The sequence below is a fragment of the Equus asinus genome, chromosome 13 (assembly GCF_041296235.1).
Source record: "Equus asinus isolate D_3611 breed Donkey chromosome 13, EquAss-T2T_v2, whole genome shotgun sequence".
Taxonomy (NCBI): Eukaryota; Metazoa; Chordata; class Mammalia; order Perissodactyla; family Equidae; genus Equus; species Equus asinus.
In genome coordinates, this window is record NC_091802.1 from 10,169,641 (window position 1) to 10,193,893 (window position 24,253).

Sequence of the window (24,253 nt, forward strand, 5' to 3'; positions counted from 1 at the left end):
GTAGTGTCGTCAGTTTTTAATTTTAGCATTCTGGTGAATTTTATATTACATATTGCGGCATTAAAACATACCGTGCAATCTTCATGTAATCAGTTGCATGAGAACAAGGTGCCATGCAACTACACAAAGCATAACTGTTATTGTGGAATATCCTGATAGGACATGAGGATTGGATCATAAAAATACTCAGTTTCATATATGTACTAGATATAAGCTCAACTGTGTTCTGTGCTACTAGAAGCAGTATCTTATTGTGGTTTAAATTTACATTTCCCTAATGACTAATGAATGTTGAGCTTCTTTTCATGTACTTATTGACCGTTTGTATATCTTCTTTTACGAAACATCTGTTCAGATCTTTTGCCTATTTTAAAATTAGGTTGTCTGTCTTTTTTATTGTTAATATGTAGGAGTTCCTTATATATTCTAGATACAAATACTTTGTCAGAGATATGGCCTGCAAATATTGACCAGTCTGTGGCTTGTTTATTAATTTTCGTAGTGGTGTCTTTGGATGAGCAGAAATTGTTATCTTGATGAAATCCAGTTGACCAGTTTCTTTTCTTTTGTGGATAGTCTTTTTATGTCCTGTCCAGGAAATTTTCTATGTTTGATGGTTAGGTCTATGAACCATCTCAAATTAATTTTTTGTGTATGGTGGGAGGGAAGAGTCAAGGTTCTTTTCATTTCCTCATACAGGCATCCACTTGTTCCAGCATCACTTATTGAAAAGACCTTTGTTTCCCTATTTGACTAACTTTGTTGTTGACACCTGTGTTGAGAATTGAGTACACACACACACACACACACACACACACAAACACACAGGTCTATTTCTGGACTCTGTTTTGTTCCATTGATCTATTTGTCTTTATTCCAGTCCCACACTGTCACGATTACTATATATTTATAATAAAGCTTGAATTTTGGTTGTATAATACCTCCAACTTTGGGTGGGTTTTTTCTTTTCTATTTTGGGGGGGCAAGATTATTTTGGCAATTCTAAATCATTTGCTTTTCCATATACACTTTCGAAATGGCTGGACAATTTCATTTAAAAAGCCTGCTATGATTTTGGTTGGGATTGCTTTGAATCTTTAGATCAATTGAGGAGAGTGAACATATATCTTTAAAATATTGAGTCTTCCCAGTCCACGAAGGTGGTACAGCTCTCTATCTGTTCAGGTCTTCTTTAATTTCTCCCAACACTGTTTTATAGTTGTCACTATAGAGGTCATGTGCATTTTTTTGTTAGATTTATTTCTAAGTATTTGATGTAGTTTTTGATGCTGCTATAAGTGATACTGTTTCTTACTTTCATTTTTCGGTTGCTTGTCACTAGTTTATAGAAATACATTGCTCTTTATAATTGACTTTGTATCTGCAGGTTTGTTAAACTCACTTATTAGTTCTAGTAGTTTTTAAATAGATTCCATAGAGTTTTCTATGTACCCGATCATATCATCTGCAAACATATGTACTTATATCTTCTTTCAAATCTTTTTTGCCTTACTTTCTTGCCTTATTAAACAATGTAGGACTTCTAATCAAATGTGCAATGGACGTCATCAGAGCAGATGTCTTGGCCTTGTTTCCTGATCTTAGAGAAAACGTGTTCAGTGATTCACCGTTAGGTACAATGTTAGCTCTAAGTTTTTCATAGATGTCCTTCATCAGGTTGAAGAAGTTCTCTTTCATTCTCGTTTTGCTGAGAATTTGTATCATGAATGGACACTGAATTTTGTCAAATCCTTTTTCTCCATTTATTGAAATGCTCATGATTAACTCCCTTAGTCTGATCATTGATTTTACATATGTCTTCTTTTCAAATATATGCATTTAGAGCAATAAACTTCCATCTAAGCTCTGCTTCATTTGCATCCCACAAACTTTTATGTTGGATGGTTGTTATCATTCAGTTCCAAATATTTTCTGTTTCCTCTTGTGATTTCATTTTTGTCCCATGTGTTATTTAGAGGTGGTTTTCTTAATATTCACATTTGGAGATTTTTCAGTTTTCATCACATATGGTGTTTTATCACAATGAAAGGTTCCTTTTTCTCTCTGGTAGTACCCCTTGGCCTGACATCTATCTGGTCTGATATTAATATAGTCATGCCAGCTTTCTCGTGCAAATGCTTTCTGTGCTTTATGTTTAAAATGAGTTTCTTGTGAAAGCATATAGTTGGGTCGTCTTTCTTTTTTTAATTCTGCCTGACGTTCTTTGTCTTTTAATTAAGGAGTTCGTCCATTTTTATTTAACATGACTATTGATATAGTTGGGTTTAATTAAATCTGTCACCTAGATATTTATATTCTTTTTCCCCTGTCTGTTCTTTGTTCCTCTGGATATGCTTTCCTGTCTTCTTTTGGGTGAATTGTACATTCTTGGTTTTTAATTTTATTCCCTCTATTGAACTTTTATTTTTTAAGCTATACCTCTGGGAGTTGGGCGATGGTGTGTGTGTGTGTGTGTTGGTTTTCTTTTTTTTCTTTCTTTTTTTTTAAGTGATTGCTTTAGAGCTGTGTTGTTCAATATAGTAGTCACTGGCCACATGTGGCAATTTAAATTTTAATTAATTGAAATATGAAAAAATAAAAATATATCCCCGACAGTAGCATGGAGAATGGATTGAAAGGATTCAGGACTAGAAACAGTAACATAAGTTAGGACATTGTCTTAGAAACACTGGCAAAATTTTGTGAGATGTTAGTAACACAGTTTAAGAGAAATGGTAAGCTTGAGAGATAATGGGGAGGTAAGAGCTGAGTGACTCTTAAGAGTTCTAGCTTGGGCAGCAAATGAATAGTGCTGTCACTGAGGCAGGACAGATAGGAAGAAAGTTAAATTTGGGAGAAGATGCAGAGTTTAGTTTTAGAGACCTTGAGAGTCAGATGTTTGTAGGAATTTCAAGGCAGAGATAACTAGTAGACAGTTGACTGTATGGGTCAGGAATTATGGAGAGCTATGTAGGGCAGAGAATTTTCAGGTTTTTAATTTAAATATTGATGAACTGAAAAGTGTATAAAATCACCTTGTTAGTATTATAGAGTAAAAATGTACAGAACTCTGGGGATCGCCAACATTTAAGAGGAAGAAGAGACTCTAGACAGAGCTTATAGATAGATGGAAGGAGAACTGGGAGAGAGCATGTTACTGAATTTGAGGGAACAGAGAGTTATCAGTGAATTATTACATGGTGAAAGATTTTCTACGCAGGTGTTACATGGATGATATTTGACAAATTTGGCTTAGATGCACTTTTCTGAGAAGCAGCGAAGTGCTTTGAAATTATTCAGTGCTTTTATCTCTTAGACTCCATTCATTCTTTGCCTTTATCTTTTAGTATTTATTCTATCTTGCTGTGTACTAGGCTCTCACTTAGGGGCAGAAGATATAGAGATGAATCAAAGTTTCTGTCGTACTCTTTCTCTAAAGGAAAGACATACAAACAAATAATTAGAAGACAAAATATAAGGTCTGTAAGGAAAAAGAGGTTGTAGGAAGTGCTGCAGGAGGCCAGAAGGAAGAGTACCCCACTCCTCTGTGCCTTCACAAGCTGTTCTGCTTGCATGGATGGCCCTTTTCCTGCTCCATCATCCACACGGCCGAAACTCAGCTCAAGCGTCATTCTGGAAATGTCCTTTGACTTCCCTGTTTGTTTTATTTAATTCTTTAAGAAAAATGGTGACTCAGACAACTTATTTCTAAAGCAATCACTAAAAAAAAAAAGAGGAAGGGAGGGAAGGAGAAAGGAAAGAGAACCCAAATTGAAAAAATAATATATACTCATTATGAGAAATTCAGGCAACACGGAAAATACCAGAAGATCACCCAGGATCCCACCACCTAGAAATAATCATTATTAACATTAGATTAACATCATCCAGAGATATCTTTATAGGTTTGTACATATGAAAGGTTGGATAGAAATAATTTTACATAATTAATATCATACTATATATGCTATTTTAAATGTTAAGTGCTTAATTTCACTTTACAAAGATTAGCGTGAGAAAGATAAACTTCAAATCAAAGATTCTTTACAAGAGATAGTAACTACTAAAAGATTCTTCTAAGGTTAACAAAAAATTGCATAAAACATTGAAGCTTCTTGATTGTATAAAGCTGTAAGTTTCTGTGTTTATTACTTTTCAGCAGCTTGATGGGACTCTGCTGTGAATGATGAAGAAATTAGCACCGTCAACTTCTTTTCACCCTCCTCCCTGGCCCTCCAGCTGCTTCCTGGTTTTCAGTTATAATTACCTTGTCACTGCTTATAACATTTATCTACCTTTCTGTAACCCAATCCATATATTTGTTTATTCTCAGCTCAGTATTTAAATGGATTCCATTCTCACCATCATCTCTTATGTCATGGTCTCTGGCTTCTCCATTCTAGAGTTCTTTATTTTTATTCACCTCTTGGTTGGCTAGATTTCATCATCAAGTAGTTTTCTTAAGAAGGACCCCAGTAGTCCCTGAAGTCTTCTTTACTGTCTGTCTGTCACCTTTATACTCAAAGGACAACTTGGCTGGGCATAAATTTGTTAGGTCATGCTTTCTTTCCCTGAACTTTTGACATTTCTGTCTCCGGGAATTGTCCTAAACCGTTTTTTTTTCTTTACGACTACTCCCCCCACACTCGCCCCTTTTATGAATCAGAATTGCAGTTTTCCAAGAAGAGGCATGAGTTCTTTACCTCTTCACTCACAGCCCTTGGGAGAATTCTTACGAGGAAGGACTACCACCGCTATAATACTTTGATGTGAACCAGGGTATTTTGGGGGTATTAACCATGCACCTTTGTTTATTTTCCTTTCTAGAAATAATTGATGACCTTGCCAACCTGGTGGAGAATACAGATGAGAAACTCCGCACTGAGACCAGGCGTGTCAATATGGTGGACAGAAAGTCAACATCTTGCGGTGAGAGAGCTGTAGCTGTGGTTCTGCCTCTTGAATTACTCATGGATTTACCCTGCTCGATTTCCCACGTTTGTCTAATTACTGCAGGGATTTGCTTGCTCCTCTGACACAGAAGCACTAAAATTGCTCAAAGATACCCAAGCCTTGTTAAAATGAAATGAATTGTTATGAGTGCAGGGGAAGTATAATGCACTGTTAATTTTTTTCATTTAAAATAAGAAACCTTTCTGTGTGCTTGCAGCGAATAATAGTTGGGAAATTGTATGCCATCATGCAGGTTGGTGGTGGTAGATCTCATGGGTTTTTAAAGGCGAGCTCACTTACTTTGTGCCTCTGTTTGTTCACAAGCTTATTTGTGGAAGCTTGAACTGCAGAGCAGTTAGGAGCCGAGGTTCTGAAATCCGACAAATTTCAAATCCTTTCTTTAGTGTTGTTATCTTTGGCAGTCACTTTACTCCTTAATACCTTGTACCTTGTAAAATGGGGATTCACATGCCAAGTTATTAATCACATGGAGTGATTCTTAAAATACTGATTCCCAGGTCCTCCCCTAGAGATTCTGGTCAAGCAGGGCTGGGTTGGAGTTCAGGAGTGTTCATCATTTAACAAGTTCGCCAAGCTATTCTGATGCAGGTACTTGCTCTCTGCAGAAGTTCTAATGTAGAGTTTTGTGAGGTTTAAATTAAGTATTGCCTGTGCACGGTGCCTTGCCCAAAGGAGAGCGACGATAAATGCTGGTGACAGTAGTAGCCATCACAATGATTGTTATTTGGTGCCTTGTCTCACAAAGGTGTACGAGGTTTATAAAGCTAATACCTTTATTATAAATACAAATACAACATCACTAAAAAACCTAATGATCGGAGCACATACTTTGCCTAACTTTTAGCCCTGTCAATATGAGAAACATAATGGGTCCCTCTGATCTATCCAGTTTGAGAACAAGGACCTCTGTGCAAGGGTCACCTGAGATGTACAGCCTGAGGAGCATTACCTCCCTTGCTGTGTTTGCTAGTTCCAGAAGTCTAGAACGACAGAGAGAGGACCAGGCAGATACGGACTCTGGAACCTCAGAGGAAGTGGACCTCTGAGGGCCTACCTGCTTCCCAGTTATCACCTGTCCTGCTCCCCCCAACCCCAGTTATCATCTAGCCGATACCAGCCCACTCTGTGCTTCTGCTCTGTAGGCGTGTGCCAGAAGCAAGGCCTCCTTGCTTTTGCTTTACCAACCTTCTCACGTGACTTCTATCCACAGAGACTTTTGTTCTTTGCATTAGATCCTGAAACTTTGGAGACAGAGATATGGATCCACTCCCACGTCTGTCTCTTATTATCTTTGATTTCTGTATAAACTTAATCTTACTGAGCCTTAGTTTCCTAAGCTGTAAAAAAGTGGATAACCTGGTTATCCAAATGAAATTGTCTAGAATGTGTAAAGTGTCTAATGCTGACCATCTTCCCTGGCTTTCCGTATTAATGTGGAGAGGCACTAGAGTGTCTCCATTCAGAGTGTGGCTCTAGAACCTGGACTCACATCCCAGCTCCGCCACTCACCAGCTGTGTGACACTGGGAAAGCCCAAACTCCCCTTCACCTCAGTTTTCCCATCTTTGAAATGGGAATAGTAATGGTATATAACTGAGAGGGTTATTGTAAGGAATAAATGAATTAATATAAAGATAGAGATATGAATATAGATATAGACGATATAGATACAAATAGATACATATGGATATACAGCACTTAGAACATGTTTGGCACATAGTAAGCAGTGAGCAAATATTAGCTCTTACCTTTGTATGTCTAAAGTAGGAAGAGTCTTCCCAATTAAACGACAACTTTCCTGAGGTCTTTTTGATGTGCTAAGCAATCATATTGCTATTAATTTGGAGTGAACATATTCATAGACACGTCGTATGCCCCTCAGCACATCATTCGTGAAGTCATAATGGAGAATATTGATTCTACTGTTGCTAATTTTTTACTGTATGGTATTACCTAGTTTCGGTATTTATACCCAGAAATGTCCATAAAATCTTCTGAGCTGAACTGTTTCAGAAATTTAGAGACTCCTAGAATTGCTAAAATACATGTTTTTAAAACTTAGTATCTTAAAATATGTTAACTCTAAATTTATCTCATGCCTTATTTGTATTTAGTTATTTGTTATATATTATATAATAGTTATATACTTTAAAATATATTATTTGTAACAGAATTATATGTAGTGACTCAGAAGGTAGAAGCACAGCAGTACAGTGTGGTAGATACTGAAAGAAGAAATTTCTTTATTCCTTCAGTGGAATTACTTTAGAAAAAATTTCTTCTCTTAGCCCTCCAAATTTTTCCTAATATTTACTTAGCAGTTCCATCAGTATCATAGATCAACACCCGAATAACTACCCTTATACCATTTCTGATGCCTGATACCTTTAAAGGAAAACTTAGTGCTTTTATATTTTTAGAGAGAAGTTTGTGATTATATATGTGTTTGTTGACAGACAGTGCTAGTTTTTGCATATTGATGAAAGTTCAGCATGTGGCCTCCAGAGCTATGGGGAGGTCAGGCAGGCATGTCTTTATGACACCTAGCAATTAACTTCTGAGTATTTCACTGGTCAGTATTAAGCCTTTGAACAGAAGGCATATTGTGGAATTTACTGAGTAGGTCTAGCAACCCTTGGTAAAATTAGCCTGACCTTTTTTTAAAAAAATTTTTTATTGTGGTGAAATATACATAACATAAATTTTACCATTGTAACTGTTTTTTTTTTTTTTTTTTTTTTTTTTTTTTTTTTAAAGATTTTATTTTTTCCTTTTTCTCCCCAAAGCCCCCCCGGTACATAGTTGTGTATTCTTCGTTGGGGGTTCTTCTAGTTGTGGCATGTGGGACGCCGCCTCAGCGTGGTCTGATGAGCAGTGCCATGTCCGCGCCCAGGATTCGAACCGACGAAACACTGGGCCGCCTGCAGCGGAGCGCGCGAACTTAACCACTCGGCCACGGGGCCAGCCCCCATTGTAACTGTTTTTAAGCATGCAGTTCAGTGGCATTAAGTACCTTTGCATTGTTATTGCCACCATCACCACCATCCATCTCCAGAACTTTTTCATCTTCCCCAACTGAAACTCTGTACTCGTTAAACACTAACTCCCCATTCCGCTCCCCCCAGCCCCTGGTAACCACCCGTGCTTTCTGTCTCTATGAATTTGACCACTCTAGGGACCTCACATAAATGGAATCAGGCAGTATTTGTCCTTTTGTATCCAGCTTATTTCACTTAGCATACTGTCTTCAGTATTCCTCTATGTTCTAGCATGTGTCAGAATATCCTTCCTTTTTTAGCTGAGTAGTATTCCATTGTATGGATATGCTACATTTGGTTTGTCCATTTATCTGTCAGTGGCCTCGTGGGTTGTTTCCACCTTTTGGCTATTGTGAATAATGCTGCTGTGAACGTGAGTGTACAAGTATCAGTTCAAGTCCCTGCTTTGTTGCGGATCTACCCAGAGGCGGAATTGCTATATCAAATGGTAATTCAGTGTTTCACTTTTTTGAAGAACCACTATACTAACCTGAACTTTTGCTTCCAGCCTCTAAACTCTTAGGTTCTTTCTAGTAGTTTCTCTTTTTATCAGGCTGAGAGTGGCAGGCAAGTGGGGCAAAAGTTAAGGCCCTGGGCCCAGCTCAATTGGGAATTGTAATAGGAGACCCTTCCTATTATCATTATTATTGTTATTATTATTATTGTTGTTATTGTTATTAAACTGGGACCCCAAAGAGCTACACCCTTAAGATTAAAGTGACCCAGAAGTAAACCTGTCTTGGGGATTGTGAAGAAGGCAGCCTTGGCACGAACAGAATAGGAGAAGAAAAAGAAAGGAAAAAACTACAGTTCCTGATAGGTCCAGTTGTGGTCACAGAAAGGCCACACCCAGGGTGGGTTTGCACCCTGGGGGTCCATGCTCAGGATGGGCCAGGAAACCTCATAGCCTGAATGTGTTTTGAGGCACTCACCTGTTTGTTATAGCTCCAGGTGCCTGGCAAAAACAAGGAAATGCTTCTCTGGAAGAGCGCGTATTTATACTAAGTCTCTAGGAATCAACCAAAAGTAATTTTTTCAGGGCAGTGACCAGCACACGGTCAAAGATAACGTAGCACACATGGAAACAGCACAACATGAGCAAGGATCAGCACAGGCCACAGAAGCCAGTCTGCACAGACATGCGGTATTAGAATGATCAGGCGTGGGTTATAAAGTCAATGATCCTTATTATATCTAAAGAAAGAAATGATAGGCTTGAAAGTATCTTCAGAGAATAGGAAACTATAAACAGTAACATAGAAGATTTGAAAAGGAATCAAATAGAACTTCTAGAAATAAAAAATAACTGAAGTCAAAACTCAGCGGAAAATTTGGTACTATCAGGAGAGAATCAACTAGAAGACAGATCAGGGAAAAAACAAACTGTATTCCCTTTCCATAAATTTACGAGAGGATATCCAGATGCAACTGAAGTTAAATTACCACCTTAATAAGAAAGGCATTTGGCGGGCAGGGGCTTGGTCCAAAAGCCTCAAGACATACCAAAGACTCAATCATCTCTTCTTCCCAAATGCAAGGCCAGATTGATCATTTTTATGTAAACACACGCATACGTACATGAAACTGCAAGCGGGATATGTTTTAACTACTTAGGGGGTGGGAATTAACTCACTCAAGTGTAACTCGGTTACTGTCCCCATGGCACTCTATTACTGTTTAAGAGGACTTGAGTGAGCTGAGGACAGCAGCCGGCACATCGTCATTGTGGTTAAGGGAGTGCAAAAATAGGTTGTGAACCGTGAAATGGTCTTTTGTTTCCCTACTCTCAGCACATCTTCCTTGCTGATCCGATATATCAGTCATAGATGCTTTTGCAGTGAGGAAATTTCTAGTTATAAGTACAGACCAAATTGCAGGGGGGCCACCCACCAGGGCCTGGTGATGAATTTGTTTGTTCAGTTGTTAACAAAGGATTCAAGCACCTCTTTGTGAACCTTTCACTCGGGAGCCCAGGCTTTAAAATGTTTACTGCCATCTTTGTGTGGTTTTTCCTCCCTTTTCTTTACCCACCCCCACCCCAATAATGACATCATGTAGAAAACAATATTGATTTTTTTCCAGCTTCTAAACAGAAATTAGACCGGTATTTTCCATTGGTACCTGTATATATTTTCAGATCTGCTCCTTGTATGAAGGACATCTACATGAAAGCAGGATCTTTGTAATTGCAGTTTAAATATTCAGTGTGTCTAGACCTCATTAGAATTCAAAATAGAGCCTCGTCTGAGTCTGACGGACGGAGCCAATTGTGAAAGGCCAGACGAAGAGTTCTGAATGACTCCAGTTGAGGGACAGTGTTGTTTCTCAGCATATTGACTATTACATAATGTTGTCGAAGCACATTTATTGTGATTTCAGCAACATTTCAGTGATGTGGTTAGAAATTAGCCCAGCTGACACTGTGTTGACGCTGTCTCAACCTGGGACCATTGGATTTGGGTTTGCCTTCAGCTTTTTGGAATGTGCTTGTCCTAGGAAGGTGAAGCCGTTCAGTGGCTCGCAGCAGGCCGGCACAGCATGGGCATGCAAACAGACAGACCTCAATCACAACTTGAGCTCTGCCCCTTACAACCTGGGTGACTTGGAGAGCCTCTTGCCTTCCTCCTCTGTAAAATGAGTGTCACAATTACTAGTACATGTGATTATTCTGCAGACTAAATAAGAACAAGTTGGATGGCATAGTGACTGGTTCTGGTGAGTCCTCATTAAACGCCAGCTATGTTAATATGTGGGTTTAAACTGGTTGGCGAGAGCCGCCTCAGCAGATAAGACTCAGAGCTCTCACCTCTGTTGGAAGCTGGCGTAGAAGGGCCTTTAAGGAGAGTCGTGGTGATTTGAGTAAATTATGCAGGGATATTTTGGAGGTAGGAAGTTAGCATCCTCGTTTGATTAGAAATGGAGTTGATTTTTAAAGAATAAACTGAAATTTGGAATTTTGCAGCTGAAGTCCTTGACCACTCCATGAAAGTGGTGAACGCCACCGCCAGTACACATGCGATGGTGTTGGTGCTGCCTTACCTTTGGGTGACTCTGAACATACTTTCTCTTATGTTAGCTCTTTGGAACCTAAAAGAACATAGGTAAGAAACCGAGTTCTAAGTTGTTTAGTTTATTTAACTGACCTTAGAGACAATTTAATCACTCAAGGAATTATTTTAAAAACCCTACCACAAACACAGACAATTGATTTGGAGCTGACTGATGAGTGGAGTAGGTCTGTGCCCAGGATCCAAACCTGCGACCCCGGGCCGCTAAAGCAGAGCACGTGAACTTTAACCATTCAGCCACCTGGTCTGACCCCAATGATATTATATTTTTAGCCTTTCTATCTTTTTAAAATTTTATTATAAACCTATTTTTCTTTTAGTACCATTAGTACCATCCTATCAAATAGATGTACCATCATTTACTCAAATACACTTGTTTGGAGGCTTTTAGATTATTTCTGCATTTTGCTATATAAGTAATGCTGTATTACATGCATAAAGCTGTTTCCACATTTAGGATTTTTTCTGTCTACTAGGGTATTGGTTAGGATGCTTCCAAAGCCAGAATCAGAGACTGGCTCTGGCTGTCTTATCTCAATGGAGCCCTGATTGGAAGGTTGTTTGGGGCCCAGAGAAGTGACAGGAAGCTGGAGGGCCAGGGGGCAGAGCAGCCATCCCTGGGTAGGGTGAGCGAGGTCGGGATGCTGAAACCAGAGTTGATGAGTGACACCACTGCCTCTGACCATCTCTGCCTCTCTCGGTCAGAGGAGGAGTGCCGAACTGGCCAGGCCTGGCTGCCAAGGGTGGGCAGAGAAAGAGTCTAGCTGTGTTGGACTTCACGTTGTGGGAGCACCCTCAAGATGGAAATGGGGGTTGGGTCTGGAAGCTGGGAAAAAATCAAAACAAAACACATTGTCCATTATGGGTATATTTCCCAAGTAGATTTATCTAGACCCAGGGTGGGAGCAGTGTTAAGCCTTTTGATATATATTGCCAAATTATTTTCTAGTGATGTATCAGAAAGCATCCCCCACCTGAAGTAAGAGTGACAGATGCTTGCTAAGATCCACTGCCTCTCCTCACCTCGCTTCCCTTGAGTAACTTTTAGTATTTGAGGAGGTTCTGTCTGTCAGAAATAGCTCTTCTCCCTCGACTTCTGTGACACAGCATCCTCCCAGGATTGATCCTACCACTGCAGATGCTTACTCCTTCTCTTCCTTTGTTCTCTTATTTGTTATGTCAGGCACCGAGGAGAAAAAGTCAGAGAAGACGTGGCGCCTGGCCTCACGGAGCACTCGCCTAACAGGAAGGCAGCCAACTCAGGGCAGTGCACTGGAGGCCCTAGATGTTCGCAGGGCAGTGGGGGCAACCGCACTGGGGCCACCCTTGTGCTCACCTTGAGCTCACAGAAAGTTGAGTGGAAATGTAACAAAGGCAAGTAGGAGAAAATAACATTTCGGGCAGTAGGACATCAAGGTTTTGAAGGAGGCACTAAGGCAGGAACCTGTACTCAGTTTCTCAAACAAGAAATAGGACTGGCTGGCTGGGATCAAGGCTGCCTGCTGGAGAGGTATGGAAAAGGAGGCAGGATGGTGAGGCTGGGACCAGACCCTAGAGAGCCTACGTGCTAGTTCAGTCTCCCTTTGTCTTTTGTTTTTTCCCTCTTCCCCCTTCTATTGAAGACAATGCTTAGGGCTCAGTTCTCTGCTCTTTTTCTCTTGGCACTTTTTCTTGAAGCTACTCCATCTGCTCTGTTGGATGGCTTCATAGGCAGCTAACAGTCCAGCATCTCAGACCCAGGCTTCACCTAAATCTCGAGGTCTGTGTCTTCCTCTGCCACCAATCAGTTTCTCTATTGCCCCCAGCACCCTCTCAGTGTGTACTTGTTCCTGTAGGCTCATTATCTTTATCCCCAAGTAAGCTTCCTCTTCCATGCTTCGTATTTTTTCAGGCTCAAAACTGCCTTCATCCCTTCAAATGCTTTCGGAGGCCAGACAGGAAACCTTCATGAATGAAGTGGGCCACTGTGATTATCTCCAGCGGCAAACTAGACAGTAAACAGCAGGTTTTTGCCAAGTGGGAATGCCAGATCATCTGTTTATTTTTTTAAGAGAAGCCTGAAATCTGGATCTTTAGGTGAAGTCTCCCAATATTTTAGTATTGACAATAAATTAACGTTTTAAAAAATTCCGTGTGGGCCAAATAAATCATGTTGCAATGTACTACTTTGGGACATCTCTTTCACTTCTATCTAGTCAGCCCCAAGGCCTATTTGAGAATACCTCTGAAATATCTCTCTGCCCTCTCCCTCGCTTTATGTTCTCATCACTCTATTTCTGGTTCTTGTCACATTTATATAGCCATCAAAAATAATAGTGAAGTCTGTTTATTGGTACAGAAAAATGTGTGTGATTGTAATCTTGATGATAAACTGTGGCCCCCATCTTCTGGTTTTGGTGTATAATTGCCACAAACATCTACCCAGCTATCAGTATTAGAAAGATAAATAAGATGAGTCCCCCTCCTTAAGCTCCTCTTTTTTATCTTTTGGGGTTTTTTGTTTTTTTTTAAAAGATTGCCACCTGAGCTAACAACTATTGCGAATCTTCTTTTTTTTCCCCTGCTTTTTTCTCCCCAAATCCACCCAGTACATAGTTGTATATCTTAGTTGTGGATCCCTCTAGTTGTGGCATGTGGGACGCTGCCTCAACATGGCCTAGTGAGCGGTGCCATGTCTGCGCCCAGGATCTGAACCCTCGGCCGCTGAAGCGGAGTGTGTGAACTTAACCACTCACCCACGGGGCTGGCCCCAAGGTGGGGTGGGGTTTTTTGTGGCTGGGATAGATTCGCCCTGAGCTAACATCTGTTGCCAGTCTTCCTCTTTTTTTCTTTTTTTCCTCCCCAAAGCCCCAGTACATAGTTGTATATTCTAGTTGCTATTTCTTCTGTGTGAGCCGCTGCCACATCATGGCTGCTGACAGACGAGTGGTGTGGTTCCCTGCCCGGTAACCAAACCTGGGCGCCCAAAGCAGAGTGCACCGAACTTTAACCACTCTGCCATCAGGGCTGGCTCAGCTCTTATTCTTTGGACATGCCTTTTTCAATTGATTTAACAGTGTTTCCCCCTGTAGAGGTATCTTCTATGTTTTAAAAAAATGACTTTTCTCCGTCATGGAGATAATAGATACCAAGTAGTAAAACCATATAGTGTAGAATTCTTAGGAGACCTGCTTCTGAAATCTAAGAGGATACAGTGACTCTTCAATGAATATGTTGGAGTTGCTTGATATCATTGTGGGAGCTAAAATGTACAACTCACAGACCTCCCCTTCTCTTGGCGCCCTAAATGCTCCCTCTCTCCTGGGCCCTTGGTTGCTTGGGAAGGAAGTTTGTATAATGCACCTGTGAAGTCTTTGTGGTCAGATGTCCTTCATATGTGACCACATCACTATTGTCTTCTTTGATTTTGAGTTCCTGCTGTGGAAAAGCCTGTTTTTCTGCTAACAGCATTTATTTGGGTAGAGGGAATAGGAGCAGTAAGTTCAAATGTTGATGCTTCAGCTTAATCCAGGCAAAATGAAGCCTTTGAGAGAAGCGCAAAATTGGAAAACCTTCATTTAATGGAAGGTGATTGATAGGGGCTGACAGCCTCAGAGCTGTCGCCGTGACCACCTCAGAGGCTGCTGCACTTCTCTGATGTGTTACGAGGCTGTGACTTTTGCTATCATCAAGGGGTCAGAAATGATAACAAAGTAGAATCATTTTTTGATTATTGTTTTTGCTTGGTGTGGTTTGGAAAGATAAGGTGTGATTTCCAAGAGCGGCTTCTATTGTTATGGAGTAATAATTACACCATATGGGCTTTGGTTGATGCCACTGCTGATGTGCGTGTTGTGTGTGTTTTCTGGTAAAGTTTGTTCTCCAGTGAATTCGTCTGCTTCCACCTGGCCCTGTGGGACCAGCGAGCACTGGCTGGGCGTAGGACTCTCAGTAGGCCTGGGCCAGAGTATGTTTTGCGTACTCAAAGTGTACTTTACTGCTGTTATCTGTCTACTTCTTATAGGAGCAGAGTGCCCCGTCATTGCCCAAGATATTTTGCCACCCCAGCTGAATCCTTCATGAGTTCACCATTACACTCAAGTGCTTCTTGTTCATATGTTGATTTTATTTTAGATTTGTAAACAGAAATGGAATGAGGGATTAGATTCTGGTTGTCACTGAAATTACTGCACCTGGGTGAGCCTGAGAGAGAAGTCACTTGATGTCCTTTTACATGTAACATCAATGGCTTAGACTAGATGGCCTTTGAGGTTTCACTGAACTCTGTCATCCACTTTCCATACCCCTTTGCAGAAAATTAGACACTCCTCTCCACCCTGCACACACACACCCACACACATCCCCAGTAAATCAGATATGAGCCAGGGATCCAGGCCAGACGTTTGTCGTTCTTCCCCCTTCATGAGGAGAAGCGCGGGCTAGAGATACTGGCAGAGCTAACTCGTAGCTGTAACAAACTTCAGCGTTATGTATTGCTGTGTCGATTGAAAATTTTTTGACAAACGTATAATTTTTCTCATCAGAACAAAACAAGAGAGATAGGGAAATGTGTTAATGGAAGATATGGAGAAAGTTTGGTAGGTTTTAGTATGTATTTGGCTAGGAAAATAAAGGAATGGGGTTATTGACAATGTTTCCTGGGTTCTCTATTCAAAATTAGTTGATGGAGATTCCTTCTGCTTTTCTCTCAAGTTGGCCTTATAGCTCTAGGGCTATTTTTAGTTACATTTTTTTAAGTGAGCTGGTAGGCATTTTTTATTTTTTGAAAAATATTCCCTAAAATTTAAGTTTTTAGTACAGGTTTCATGCCTCTCCCCCCTTAAAAATTGCAACTATAGAATGGATTAAATGGACATGTAGCTGGTTTTAGGGTTATTAAAGTCACAATTGTTCGTAAGTGGATTATCTTCTTTGCATATTATCAGAACAGAAATTCAAATATCAGATTGCCTGCCTGACTTTCTAGTGCTTGCCACTCTGTTTAAGAGGCCCCCTAGCCCAAGCCAGTTATTGGCATGAGCTCAGAGAATGAGATAGGTTTCTCAACAGCTTAGGAAAAACAAGAACCATTAATAAATAAGGTTGAATGGAAACAAAGTTAAAGAAGGAGTTGTCCTATTTCTAGAAATTATAGTAATTAATACTTGGCCGTAGTTATTTCTAACTCTGTATGGAGCATCTCTCTCAGCACATGTGTTCTTCTGTCCACGAGTGGCTCGCCCCTCCTGCTTGCTGTGCACCATGCAGCAGCTTCAGAGCAGTGCCCACGTGCAAAGCGGCCCAGTTGCAAAGCAGTGCTTACCATCCAGAGACTCTGCCCTTGTGGCTGCTTCTTGGTCACAAAGAAACAAGACACCCACTTGGAAGTGCACATGTTTTCATGAAGTTGGAGGGGTTGGGTGGTTTAAGGGAATTTGTGATATTCAGAAAATAGATAATTCTCCCTTACCAAACCCCTTGGAAATGCAGTTTTATAAGCCCTAATGTTAATTTTTAAAGAACTTGACCCTAGACTTGGTTGCATTGCTGAAAGTTTTTTTTTCCCCTAAAGATTGACACCTAAGCTAACAACTTGTCAATTGTTTGTTTTTTTTTTTTTTTTTGCTTTCTCCCCAAATTCCCCAATAGAGAGTTGTATATTTTTAGTTGTGGGTCCTTCTAGTTGTGGCATGTGGGACGCCGCCTGATGAGCGGTGCCATGTCCGCGCCCAGGATCCGAACTGGTGAAACCCGGGGCTGCCAAAGCAGAGCGCGTGAACTTAACCACTCAGCCACGGGGCCAGCCCCCTGCTGAAAGTTTTCATCAGCTTTAGGGATCCATTAATCAGCTCCAACAGAACCTCATCAGTGACTTAGTATTTATTTTTTGGCTCCTCTTTTCTTTCTATCTCAGAGCCAAGCAATAATGACAATTTTCAGTCATTGAACCAGTGGTAAATTCCTTAGAAAAATTGATTTGGGGCTCATCTTAAATCACAGTTGGGTTTTCTCCGGCCATGAGTGTGAACACTGAGATCAATTTCTCCGGATTAGCAGCAAAATGGTCTTTGTATTAGACTTGGGTATCAGCAGGCCGTGACACAGGCCTCCCCTGTGGCAGGCACCTCGGTCTCTCCTCGTCGCTCATGTTCTGTGCCTGGTGCTGACTGCTCATCATCAGGCGTGCACCTGGTGGGCCTTGGGAGAGCACTTGTCACTAAACAGCCTCCACGTGTCCTTCCGTACATCGATTTGTGCTTATAGGAGCCTTCTCCCCCTTTAGGCCCTTAAAGCAGTAATTCCTTTGACTTTTTGGATTTCTGAAAAGTCTCATTTAAAAAAAATTTCTTGCAGATATGGATCTGATATTTCTCATCATTGTGTTAGCATTTGTCTGGTATAAGCTTTTACCTGTAAACACACAGAGAAATGGAAAGAAAACTGAAAATGGTCACTATTAAGAATTAATACATATGGTGGTGATGGTTGCACAACAATGTGAATATACTTAATGCCACTATCTGTACACTTAAAACTGAGTCAGGTGGTAAATTTTATGTTATGTGTATTTTACCACAATAAAATTTTGTTTCGATTTAAAAAATGAATAAATACTTGATGCTCCTCATCCCATGAAATTATGATAAAGTTAGAATAATATAATTTCTACAATTCCTTGGCATCTTTATAAAATAACGTGCAATACTGTTTCATACACCCATTTTTTTATGTGATGTGGTAAGAGAATCTTAACTATACATATCTATATAGATTTGCCTAAGCAAAATAGGAATAGGAACAAAAATGGCTTTAAAAAGCAGAGGACACCTCAAAAATAAATATAAGTGAATTCAGCATTATTGTTGCTATATCTTATTTTTGCGATTCGTATTACCATCGGTAAAGCACAGTTACTGATTACTGATAGACGCCTACATCCAAAATATTGGCAATTTATTTTTGAAACTTGAAAAGAGAGTTTAATGGCTGGGATGGTTGATTTCAGCCTTCTGTATTCCTATTATCAGCCCTCTGGTATTATACTTTTTATATAATTTCAGTGACATCTACTCTTTTTAGCATATTATTTATATCCGTGATAAATAAGGGATGCTTTTTAATCCATTTTGCTACTCTGACTTCCATTTGTTTGTAGATAATGCAGCTTCTAAGAGTCAGGGGGTGTGCATTCTCATTTTAATTAGACAACAGGCATATCTTACGGTGACATTGCATTTGTTTTACACTTGCTCTTCCTTAGAAGGGTTAAACTTCCAGTACTCCCAAAAAATACTTACCCTCTTGTGATCCAAATTTACATCTCTTCTGCCTGCTTTTCCAACTCTGCTTCTCTTTCTTTCTTTTCCTTTTTCTGGCTTCCATCCTTCCTTCCTCTTCTTCTTCCTTCCTTCTTATATTTTCGGTAGCATGCGATGGCCACAATCAATTTAATGGTCAGAATATGCTGGAGTTGAAATATTTCTCTCTCCCCTTAAAAAACTACCTTTATTTCCAGTGGCATAAATTCTAGATCTGAGGCAAATTTTTCGGAACAAAAGCCCTTTTAGCCTATCAGTACTAAATAAACATATTTCTAAGCACTTTACAAAGTGGAGACCATGACTGTGATCTAATTTTACATGTAAAGGGAGGGAAAAAGGAGGACCAACTGGAAGGAGCCTCTGCTTGTCCTGTGGCTGCTTCTGCAAACTCTTACTAAGCGGAACGTAACATCAGTTGTCTCTGGCAAATTAGAAGATTTAGCTATTTAAAGGCATATATGGGTTTTTTGGAAAAAGAGAAATAAAATTACTACTGATTATACCAATAGTAACCCTCAAAATGGAGCCAGTTGTTTTACTATTTAGGTTTTCTGTCCAAGGTGACTTACAAACTTGTTTGTTTACGCTGCTCATTTCAGAAGAGCCCAATCAGGGGACCCTGGCCTTGCTGAATGCCTGGAAAACTGTTCAGTTTGTAGGTGACGAAAGGTAATAAGGAGCTTTTTTGAGGATTTATTTTTAGTCATTTGAGATTCTCTATTCAACCTTTCCTCCCAGGGCTGATGTGTTTATTTTGAGGGTAGTAACTCCACAGACAGTAATATCTCTTTTCCTTCATATTAATGTTCAAAGTCGGGCTCAGGCTCCTTCACTCCAGTGACAGGATGCTGTAAATAATCCTAAGTAGGTTTCCCTGGGCAAACAGCCCTGTAGCACTGGCAGCCCCCAAGGGGCTCACTCTCATGGGCTCTGGTCTTTGACATCAGCCAATCAAGTAGAGCCCTAACTTCCCATCTTGAAGTTGCGTCTCTGGCTGTGGGATGCTGGGCACTTCCTGTACTCCCTTATTCTCCCTCTCTCCTCTCTTTCTAGTCTTTTCTTTTTTTCTTCCTTTTTTCCTGTTTTCGTTCAGTTCCAGTCTTTCTCTCTCCACTCCCCTTCTCTATTCATCATCTCAGTCAAGAATATACCTTTTAGGGGCTGGCCTGGTGGCGCAGCGGTTGTTTGCATGTTCCACTTTGATGGCCTCGAGTTTGCTAGTTCAGATCCCAGGTACCGCTTATCAAGCCATGCCGTGGCAGGCGTCCCACATATAAAAAGTAGAGGAAGATGAGCACAGGTGTTAGCTCAGGGCCAGTCTTCCTCAGCAGAAAGAGGAGGATTAGCAGCAGATATGTGCTCAGTGCTAATCTTCCTCAAAAAAAAAAAAGACCTTTTAAAGGTCTCACTCCACAGCCTCATCTCACTCTCTCAGCCAGCATCCATAAAACCCTGCCATCCTCTGGTTTGTTTTGTCTGTCCCAGCCAGCCACTTTCTCTCCTTGATGTGTCACAGAGCATGGAGCCATCTGGAAGTGTGTTATAGAATGTAACAGAATATAGGAATAGTCCAAGGAGTGCATTTAAAAAATGTTGTTGTATAATATCTTTATGATATACTCTGCAACTTACTTTTTAAAAATATCTTCTACATACATTTTCTTGCCACTTCCATTACTCATTTTAAAGTGTGTTGAAGATAGTGAATTAGCACCTGATGCTGTAGCATGGCTGCGTTTTGCAAAATTGAAGACTGAAGCAGCCTTTGCCCAAGTCAGTTTCATCTCCTTATTAAAAGGTGTTTTTGTCTTTTGGTCATCTTAGCAGTTGGCCAACCATTTTTGTCTCAGTCAAGCTTTACGGGGAAGGGTCTGTCATGCCTTTAGCTACATAGTTTGGAAACTGGTGGATATCCTCTTAATTTGGGACTTTGTGTTAGGGTAACTTTGCCATGTTCAAGAGATGTATGACTTTATTGATAAAATAACTAAAGTCAGATTATACTTTTGCAATCTTAACCATAGATGAGGCATTGTGCTCTTCACTCTTTCTGGTAATGAGCACTTCTAGAGGCTTTAAAAAATTTTATTTTATCCCCCAGGGAGGCTCTCTCAGCTAGGGGCCAGTCAGGAAAAAGAGTAATCATACTAGGTATTTCACCCAGGGAAGACTTAGTACAGAGAACTTGCTGCAGTACTGCTGGAAGGACCCAGAGAATAAAGAGGGGAGGGGGAAGTGACTCAGAAATCAGGGACTGCGTGCAGCCGCTACCGCCCGTAGACCCGGAGAAGGAAGGTGCGGAAGCGGTGTTCCAGAGCCCAGGAGCATGCTCATGGCTGCTCTCCTGGGACTGCTGCTCAGCCAGTGCTGGAAATGCCGAGGAGGGGTCTCTTGGCCCGTGCTGGGACCGTGAGGAGATGCCACCAGACCAGAGAAGGGCTGCTTTGCTGGTTCTGAGTCTGCTAAAGAGAGGCTCCCATGGGATCACTCGGGGAATGTAGACACTTGACAGAGATACTGCTAGAAGCAGACGTGGAAAGAACAGTTTCATCCTTCTTCTTGCATTCTGAACTCCTACCAGTACCTTATTTTGGCAGAACATAACAGGAAGCTAGCTGGCAAGGGAGCCTGGGAAAAGTAGTTTGCAGACTCCAAGCCCCAGCAAGACAGAACAGAATAGAGAAGAGCAGGTGTGGAGCTGGGAGGCAACAGGTAACACCTGGCACATAGGCTCTTTCCATGGGGACCGTGGAGATGTTCTGTCTATATCTCACTGAAAATCGTCTGAGATGTTTTCCCAGCCTTTGATGTTTCTTTCAGAATTATTAGGTTCTCTGTGGACCTGTTGAATCAGAAAAGGTTTATATGTATTCTAAAGAACTGTTTGGTTAGAGCCGTTCATCCCAGGCAATATGAATTTCAGAAAACCAAAAAATATATAGATTGTCATTAACAGAAGAAACAGTGTTGTCACATTAAGCACATTAATCATTACTGGAAGAAATGATGCCATTTCCACTGCTTGGCAAATGGACCTCCCACCTACATATTAAATAACTTATAGATATGAACAAATGTACAACAGTTGACTTAATGTCTTATAATTAGATTTCCTTTCTGTCTCTTTGTGGAAGAAAGAACTATGAGAAGTTGCCTGTGAAAAAGGTGACAAACAGAAAGGACCACTGGCCACCCTGCAGTTTTAAAGATTGGAAGGTAAAGTTGAAGAAATCTTCCAGAAATCAGAACGAAAAGACAAGACAGGATATAAAAATTAGAGAATCAGTCCAAGATCCAAATAAGAGGAATGTCACAAAGAAAACAGGAGCAAGGAAATTTTCAAAGGAAAAAATGCAATAAATTTCTCTAGAACTAAGGGACAGGAGTGACCATATTTAAAGAGTAGCCAGCTTAGTAAGTGAAAAAAAGACCCATGTCAAGACACAGCATAATGAAATTTCAAAACATCCACATAAAGAGAAGTACCTATAAGCTTCCTAGAGTTGGGGGACGGGGTGCAGGGTGGTGGAGGGAGATCACGTTCAAAGGATCTGAAATCAGAATGGCGTCCAGTATGGTATCTCAGCAGAAACGCTGGATGGTAGTGGAGTATTGCAGGAAGCTCCTGGCAGATGAACTTTACCTCAATGATGAGTAACTCCAGAAAGGAGATCTGTGATGCCAGAAATGAGGGAGAGAAATAAAGAGAATTCCCTGGATGATAGCATTGGGAAGACCCAGGAAATCAACTGTTCAACAGACCAAGAGACCATCGTTCTAGAGGAGAGCTAGAGGTCAGGGGAGAAAATAAAATGATATGTTTTCATGCATGAGAAATTGTACTGAGAGGCTGCTGGAGCCTGAAATTTAGTAGGAGGGAATCTAAGCAATTGAAAAAGAAAGGCAGTTATTAACTCCAGGAAAACAAAAAGTAATACAAAAAAGGAAACATAATTATAATGTGTTACTTAAGAGTGAGTCTTTCTGCATCCATAATAATGTGGGCATTAGTTGTTAATATTACCAAAATGTATGATTTAACTAAGGAAGATGAGAAAGGGAAGAGATGGAGTGTGGGAGAGCTAAGTCCTCCTTATAATGAAAGAGGAAATGACTATCCAGTGTCTAAAACTGATGGAATTTAGAAATTATAGTATGAGCATATTATTTGAAAATGTGATGGGGAATGATGGAGTAGTCAGAAGGGGGAGGTAAAGATTGCTGTTTTTTATTAGAAAGCTTTTTAGATTTGACTTTTTAAAATTTGTGCATGAATCATTTTGGTACATAATTTTCTTTAATGTTGGGGTCTTTACGTTTGTAGGTTCTGTTGTGTCTTGAGGGATAAGCTTCTAAATAGCAAATTAAAAAATCTGTCAAAAATATAGAGTTTATTCAGTAAAAAAGAATTCAAGGAACTGTTAAATAGAGCTCTTTGTATACCCTTAGTTGGACTTATTCCTAAGACAATGAACTGCAGAAATCTTGAGCTCTGTTAAGTCGGTTTGTTGTTGGGAGTGATATTAGCAGAGTAATTCTTAATCTGCTTTGTGTGTTAGCAGGAGAGAGTAAGAGAATAAATATACTGATGCTCTTAGGAACCAGAGAGATACACATAGCAAGTGGGAAAAGTAAGAATGAACTGTTTAGTGTTAGATTTCAATTAGAAGTATTGTGTACTCATGATTAAGAAAGAAATTTCCTACTTTTAACCACTGAAAGAGCCTAGAAGCAACGATACTCCAGTCACAGTCACACACACAATTAGCAGTCACACAGTTACATGCACAGAGCACAATTAGCACCCAGATCTTGGTTTCTAAATACTGATCACCACAAAAAGGAACCAAGACTCCTTGCAGAAACAGCTAATTCCAGGTCTGGGGCAGAGAAATATAAGGCGAGCCCAGAACATCTTATGTCAGAAGTCAAGGAAAGGCTCAAACAATGATGAGGGCATATCAGAAGAACACAGGAGCTGGCTTCAAGGAACTCCCACTGGTCAAATTTAGGGCAATTGAAGCAATAAAAGTAATAATGATGGTAGTGATAGTAATAAACACTGGATTTAACAAATGCATTTATGAGTCCACATCGATAGTCAAAAGAAGTGGAGATGAGACAGGGGAGAGGGTCTTCTTGCCAGCTAATAAACGAACTATGATGAAATTATAAAATCACCATTTTGCAACCGCCAGTATAATTGCTTCAGAATCACCGACGGCTGCTAAACTATTGGTGAAAGATTGTGGCAAGTAGAATATTCACAGTCTCAAATTATCACCCCACAGATTATTAATTAATTACAAAGGAAGAAAGATACTTGAACAAAGTGACCACACCTAGCATCACCACCATTAGTGACAACCTAGCATTATATCCAATATATTATCCAATGGGATGTAGCAGGAAGTAACACAACATCACCTCCATATTACTTGTGCCAAAAATGTTAACTCATTTCTAATCCAGAAAACAAAGAGTAGTTTAGATTCCTGGACAGTCTATAAGACAACATCCTGGGCCCTTTGAAAGTGTCACTGTCGTGAAAGAAAGAAAAAGATGGAAGGACTGTTGTAGATTAGAGGAGATGGAAGAGACGTGACAACTAAATGCAGTTTGTAATTTTTAGTGGATTCTGGATCAAAACCATACAGCTAAAAGGACATTATTGGGATCATGAGGCGCATTTGACTGTCGACTGTGTGTTAGATAAAGTTATTGTATCAGTGTTAAAATTCTTGGGTATAGCAGTGATACTGTGCGTTTGTTGGAGAATGTCCTTGTTCTTAAGAGACGCATACTGAAGCTTTTAGGAATGAACTATCTTGTGTTTGCTGCTTACTTTCCAAAGTCTCAGCAAAACACACACA

General features: G+C 40.2%; 1 protein-coding gene across 1 annotated transcript in view; it reads left to right on the forward strand.

The window, feature by feature from the left end:
- Window positions 1-24,253, forward strand: part of STX8 (syntaxin 8) — a 242,006-nt gene that overhangs the window by 142,583 nt on the left and 75,170 nt on the right. Inside the window, exon 7 of the mRNA XM_014864136.3 lies at window positions 4,828-4,929. Within this exon, the coding sequence (XP_014719622.2) occupies window positions 4,828-4,929 (102 nt within the window). The remainder of the gene's footprint in view (window positions 1-4,827; window positions 4,930-24,253) is intronic.